General features: G+C 38.8%; 1 protein-coding gene and 1 pseudogene across 2 annotated transcripts; both read right to left on the reverse strand.

Annotated features, from left to right (window-relative positions):
• Positions 1-1,076: 1,076 nt before the first annotated feature.
• LOC147487155 ((S)-tetrahydroprotoberberine N-methyltransferase pseudogene) lies at positions 1,077-2,536 on the reverse strand (annotated as a pseudogene). Its single transcript, XR_015202782.1, has 3 exons — positions 2,321-2,536; positions 2,122-2,215; positions 1,077-1,558 (listed from the first exon to the last, which is right to left on the reverse strand). The product of XR_015202782.1 is annotated as a (S)-tetrahydroprotoberberine N-methyltransferase pseudogene (transcript).
• A 3,593-nt stretch (positions 2,537-6,129) lies between these two features.
• LOC147487156 (uncharacterized) lies at positions 6,130-6,996 on the reverse strand. Its single transcript, XM_086573954.1, has one exon. It carries the CDS (start codon positions 6,994-6,996, stop codon positions 6,130-6,132), a length of 867 nt encoding a protein of 288 aa, XP_086430080.1.
• Between the last annotated feature and the right edge of the window lie 266 nt (positions 6,997-7,262).

Below are 7,262 nucleotides of genomic sequence, written 5' to 3' on the forward strand. Positions count from 1 at the left end.
GTCAGAGAGACCATTAAAAAATGACTGGACTAAGACAGCGGTGTTGAGTTGATGATGGGGACATTCGAGAAGCAAATCCTTAAATATGCTCTTGCTTCCATAAAGGATTCATGGGGATGTTGGCGAAAGAATTGAATCTTTTGAAACATCTATGTAGTTTTCTTCTGAGTATAGAACTTTATCATGAATGATTGTACGAGCTTGGCCCATGTGTCAAGGGATTGTAGCGCTTCGCCCGCGAGCCAAATTGAAGCTTTATCAGCTAAGGTGAAGGGAATCAACCTAAGCAAGACTTGTTCGTTGGTAACGGTCAGATGGTGGAAAGTGGTGGCCACTTGCTGGATCCTACGAAGGTGATTGTATGGTTTTTCATGGTTTAGACCATGGTAAACAGGTAACAATCCGAAAATGTTGGGCGGAATACGAAAATCACCTGTAATCTCATCGAGTTTAATACAGGAAGCAGGTCTTTCCTGTAAGGCAGTATAGAAGTCCGAAAGGGGCTTTTCTACTGTGGGATTTTCCTAGGCCATAACTATGGGAGATAATGGCAACGGAGATACTTGACGAGGTTGGTTTTCGGAGGAAGAACTATGTCTAGGGGATAACTTATGCAGTTGTTTATTGTATTTCCGACGACGATATGTATGTTCTAATTCCTTATTAGTACCAGACCGTAGTCTCATGCAAACACAAATTTCAATTCTTGGTTCATAAGTAATGAATTATGAGGATTAGTTATTACGGAAGGAGGGAGATGAACCATGTCTTCCTGAGCTGTTGCTAACATGAGCATGTAAGCTAGGATAATGTGTGAATATTCCAGTAACCAGGTCACATTAGAGAATTGAGGGAGGTTTTCCGTGCTAGCACGTTCTTTAATTAGGTAACCTCAATCTTTCACGTTTTCTAGACACTGATGGAATAGGATGATGATTGATGATTGTGTATTATACAATTATTATTAATATGATTATGTTGAAATTTTTATTATTAGGGTTATTTATTTATTTATTATTTATTATTTTTTTTAGATTACGTAATTAATGTATTATGGAGACGTGATTACGAAACATGCAATTAAAGATGAGAGATGCCAAAATAGATGACTAAGCATGCAATTAACACTGCTAGTTTTACACAGAAAGTCTACACATGCAACTCTATGTAGATGTTGGTTATTTTGGGACTACGACCTGATGATCTGTTGGATAGGAAATGGCTGCACTCTTCTTGGGATAAGAGTTGCCTACGTATCAAGTTTCTCCCGGTAAACTTGAATCAAGCCTTACTTAGTTCATCTCTCTCTATTTGTAGATGTCTGACGACTGACTTGCATCTTTCTTCTATAATACTCTTTTGTGCTCTAGAATTCGTAATTCCTGTAACATGGCAACCCTTAAACTTCTGAGCAACATGAATAACGAAACTTCCTTGCCCACAACCGATGTCAAGAATGCGTTGTCCATCTTGTATCTGTGCTCGTTCACAATACAAATCATGCGTGGCTCCCTCAGCTTCATCCAATGTTGTTGATTCGTCTTCAAAGTAACAAAAGCTGTACAATTATGTTAACATGCATAGATAAGTTAGAACCTATATAAAAAGAGAGGTTCTTCTTTTTGTTGTGAGGGCCGATTAATTTATGAGTTTTTAGAGCGGCTTCACTCTTTGTCAATGGGTTTTGAGTTTGATGCTCCAAAGTTTAAGATTGTATCAAAACACGCTATTTCAGTTCGGCTCAAGTGTCTCGTTATTTGCTCCACATCAGCTAGTGTTAGGCTCCATTAAATAGCGCAACAGGAGACAGGCGTGATGAGAAGTATACATAATCCAACATGGTACACTTAAAGCCTTGCAAATTACTATAAAATTTTATTAGGGGCTCTCCACTCATTGCCAATCCCAAAGGCACATTGAGAGCATTTCTTCCGTGAGGCATAGGTACCTACCTAGTACCTTACAAAAATTTAAATTGCTTAGATTTAAAATTGATATGGTTAGCTACTGAAAATTTAAAAGATGATTACGCAGAGGGAAAATTAGAATACTCGTATGCTATATGGCTTAGAGAAGGGAAAATTTATTCCCAAGCTTATAAAAATATTTATTTTCTGGGACTCTGTTTGAGTGTCTGTCCAAACATAGCTTCTAGGAAAAAATGACGATTCAGAGTTGATGACATCCATCGTTAATTTTCCCATTTGCTTGAGAGCTGCATATATATAAAACGAAGTTTCAAATAAATTAATTAAAAGAAAAGGCAACAAAGTCAAAGTATATTAATTATTCAGAGTGGTATAAACTAGGAGAAGGAGACATTTTATAAAGTTAAGATTGAACTCCAGTTGTTGTGCGTAGGTAGGCTTGTAACCCCATTGTAGACGCCTCTTAAATTGGATTAAAACAAGTTCCCACAGCTCCTCGTCCGGAATGAGTCCTTTATCTAACCTGTCAAGGATCTGCATTGCTGATACCTTGTATTTAAATGCTTAGAATCCATGGCTAAAATGGTCACAGGGAGATAGGTGTGAGAATTAATTGAATGTTTTGATAGTACAGAATAGCAGAGGGAAGTGACCGTTCTTTATATAGAATTATATAGAAGAAAATACAAACCATTCATTTAATCACGTTTTGAATTTTCTTTTTGAATTAGAAGCGTTTCCTTTTTTTATGGAGGAGCACGATGGTTAGAGACGCATTTTTAACAGAACCTTTAAAAATTATGCGGTTCTTTTCTTTTGCGAAATTTTTTTGTTTTCGGTGGGCACAGAAATATTTCGAACCATTCATTTTCTGTTTGCAAGTTTTCGAAGCTATTTCGTGAAAATTTCGGTTCTTTTTTCAATTTCGTTCATTGTATACACTGACTTATATGCAGTTTTTCATAAAATTTAGAGAAAATTTCGAAATAGTAGCAAGTGCAATAATATTTTAAATTGAGATTAGTTTTGTCAATTTAGAATTTAGAATTTAGTATTATTTATTTATTTATTTATTTTTTATCGATAAATGAGGTTTTTAGAGAGGTCTCCTACTCCTTTTCATAAAATAGAATATTTTAAAAAAAAAGAAAAGAAATAAGCTAGGGTTAGGCAAACCCCCACCTGTATTAAATCAAAATCATTCATACAATTTTCCCCCTGCAGCATCCTCTACTAGTCTGTGGAGCTCTCTACTTAGAGGATTACCATGATGCACGCAACTAATACAATTAGAGATGCTTAAACCTGCTAGCAAGTCAGCAGGTTTGTTGCATTCTTTGTATAAGTGAGAAAATGAACAAAAATCAAAGTTGGTAGCCAACTCTTGGATATGAGTAACAATGTCCAGACAATACCAAGGAATTTCAACTACTCTCTTAATGATTTGAGTCACCCAGAGAGAGTCTGATTCGATTTCCACTTCCTGAACCCCTAAGGCACCACATTTGATCATACCTATTTCGATAGCCTTGAGTTCTTGAAAAATGACCGATTGCATCCCCCCAGAGCCTGAGAAAGCTTCAATCACTGCATCATTTTTATCTCTGATCAATCCCCCATGCCCTGTTCCTAGTGGTGTTAAACCCCCATCTGCATTCAATTTTGCCCTTGGGTCTGCCGGAGTATGCCATTGGCACAACTTTCTTTCTAAAGGCTTAAACTGAATCTGAATGCCTATTCTCTGACAGAGTACTCGACTCTCGGTTGTATCTGGCATCACATTGACTTGAAGTTGGATATAGGCCCTCATCTCCCTCATTATTCTCCCCAAGACCATTGTCGCAGGCTTTGAACTGCTCTTGAACCTTTTGGCATTCCTTTCTTTCCATATCGCATCTACTGCTGCACAAATAAAAGCTTTATATACATCTCCGATCCGATCTTTGCTTTCCTTTTCCAGAGTTTCAACAGCGATGACCACTCCCTATTTGACGATCTTGTGTTAGACATAAAACCCAAAACTGCTTTGATTCCATCAATGACATCTCGCGAATATCCACATTCAAAAAAGAGATGATTGGAGTTTTCCTGACTTTGTTCACACAGACAGCAAGATGAGTGGTTCAAAATATTCTTTTGACTAGTCGATCCTGCGTGGACAAACTGTTCGAGAACAACTGCCAACAAGTAAAAGAGTGTCTCGGGATCACTAGCTTACCCCAGACCAATCTCTGCCATCGAACTTTCGGTATTGCTGGAGCTAAAACTCTGTATGCGCTGCTGGCTGTGAAGCGACCACTAGGATGCGACACCCATATGACTCTATCCTCCGACAAATGGGAATTGATAGGAGTACTCAGTATGAGTTCCCTGAGATTGTTGCACTGTATATTGCCCACTATGCTATTCCAGCTTCGTCCCCAATCAAAAGACTTACCTTTGCATCCAATGGTAGTTGCATCTCTTCTACTGCTTGAGCATTATGTATCAATGGGCTGAATGGATACCAAATATCATGTCATAGAAGTGTGGACTCTCCATTTGTGATGCTGTAGAGAACAAACTGCTTTACTTCTTTCCTACTCTTGAAAATACTCCTCCATGCCCAAGCACAATCACTTGGAGCCTCCATTGTCCAAAAAAACTTGTTTTGGATTAGATTTCTCCAAACCAAATCTACCCACACACTTTCTTCCCTAGCAGCTATCCTGTACACTAGACCGCAGTATGCCCCTTTGTTCCACAATCCCATATTCATGATACCTAAACCACCTTCTTCCTTTGTCTTGCATAAGGTGGAGAAGCTAGCTTGATGATGGCACCTTTTGAGTTCAACTCCACTCCATAAAAATCTAGCGCATGCTTTTTCTATCTGCTCAATCACTGTCTTTGGTATAATGAAAGTTCTGTACCAATATATAAGCATAGCAGTGAGAACGGATAAAATAAGTTGAAGTCATCTTGCGTGTGACAACATCCTAGCTTTCCAATCCTTGAGCTTGGCTGTTACACTATCCATCAGCGGTTGGCACTCTTTGATCCCAAGTCTACCTGCAAAGAGAGGCAATCCCAAATATTTGATCGGGGGTCTAACCAACTCAACTTCCAAGATTGTTGCCAGCTCTTGAGCCTCATAAACACTAATAGAGCCTGTCATCAGAGTAGTCTTGTGTTTATTAATCTGTAGCCGAGTTGCTTGCCCAAACAACTCTATACATTCTTTGAGGCTTCTGATAGACTCCTCTTCCCCTCGACAAAAGAACAAGACATCGTCTGCAAACGCAAGATGGGACATATTGGTTTTTTACATTTGGAGTGGTACTTGATCTGCTTTGTTTCTATCTTTTCTTTCACAATACTTTCAAGTATTTCCATGATAAACAGAAACAGGTATGGAGATATGGGATCCCCCTGCCTTAAACCTCTTTTTCCATGGAAAAAGCCCTCTGGAGCCCCATTTACAAATACTAAGAAAGTAGGAGAGCGTATACACAGTTTTATCTACTTCATGAGTTTCTCCGGATATCCAAATCTCTCCATCATGAACTCTATAGTCTCCCAACTGACCATATCATATGCCTTCCGGATGTCAAGCTTCACTGAACACCTAGGAGTTCCATGCTTTCTTTCATACCCTCTCAATAACTCATGTGATAAGAGCATATTGTCTTGAATGTATTTATCTGGTATGAATGCAGATTGATTTAGATGTACTAAATCATTTATGCATGTCTTGAGCCTATTGGTGATGACCTTTGTAACACACTTATAAATGGTGTTACACAGCGCTATAGGTCTGAAATCTTCCACCTTAGTAGGGTTATTAACTTTTGGAATGAGGCAAAGAAAAGTTGAATTTACTGCCCTTGGAAGCTTGTTAATACTGAAAAAATTCATTATTGCTCTAGTGAAATCTTTCCCCACTGTTTCCCAGCTGACCTTGAAGAAAAAAGGGTGGCTGAATCCATCAGGCCCAGGAACTTTATTATCATCCATGCCAAATAGCGCTACTTCGACCTCTTCTTCGAAGATCTCTGCCTCCAGATTTCGTGCCATAGGTTCCGAGATGCCATTCCTTATCTTCAGGTTTAGAAAGAACTCTGCATCACTCACTGGCATTGCATTTGTACCCAGAAGTTCGGTATAATACTCTACTATTGTCTTTGCTACTTCATTCTGCCCTTTGACAGTGAGACCATGTTCACTTTCCACAACCCATATACCTCTTCTTGATACCTTTTTTCTTTATACAACTGAAAAAGTATTTCGTACACTTATCCCCATCCTTCGTCCACATGCCTTCGCTTTTCTGTTCCATCTCCATAGCTTCGCCTCTCGCTAAAGTGTTATATCTATCCATACAAAGCCTTTCTCGTTCCTCCAATACTGTATTCCCTGGGCTACTTTGAAGTAAAATCTGCGCATCATGTAGTTCTTGCTTAGTAGCTTCTACTCTTTCGTGAAGGTGGGAAAAATTTGCTCTGGCCCATGGTTTTACCTTCTTCTTCAGCATCTTTAGTTTCTCAACCAAAACATACATGGGATTGTTATAAATGGGCTCTTTCCACACTTCTTCCAAAATGCATTTAAACTCGCCCTGTAAGGCCCAGAAGTTGCAGAACCTGAACGGAGGGGCTTTCCTCGTATAATCACTCCAACTCAAGAGCATTGGAGAATGATCAGATATGCCATATGGTAGGAACTCAGCAAAGGTATATGGATAGACAGTGTACCATGCTTTATTCACTAAACATCTATCAATCCTTGACATAATGCTTCCTATGCCTACAAATTTATTCCACCAAGTGAAGAAGAAGCCAATGGAATTTATATCAGACAACCCTGTATTCTGCAAGCAAAGGCTAAAATCATATGCTTCACTCGGATGTATAGGGTCTCCTCCTACTTTCTCATTTGATGCTAAAATATTATTGAAATCCCCTGCCACACACCATGGGCCCTGGACAACTCTACTTAGTCTAATAAGGTTAGCCCACAAAATCAATCTCCCTTTGACGCTATTACTTGCATACACCACTGTCAAACACAAGACTTCATTACTCGGCATAAAATTCACCTTGCAGTGGATATACTGATATGACTCCTTCAAATTTTGAACATACACCACTCGCAGCTCCCAGCATACCTATATTCTGCCAGCAGGACTCTGGGCATAGTTATTAATGCTATTCCATTGAGGACAGTAAATATTTCTAATGGAATCACTCTTATGCTCTTTAACCTTCGTTTCCAACAACCCAAAAATACTGATCTTCTTAGTTACTCGAACCTTGTTAATTTCCACAGCTTTGTGAATGTCATTAGTACCTCTCA

This window comes from Coptis chinensis, chromosome 7 (assembly GCF_015680905.1).
Source record: "Coptis chinensis isolate HL-2020 chromosome 7, ASM1568090v1, whole genome shotgun sequence".
Lineage (NCBI taxonomy): Eukaryota > Viridiplantae > Streptophyta > Magnoliopsida > Ranunculales > Ranunculaceae > Coptis > Coptis chinensis.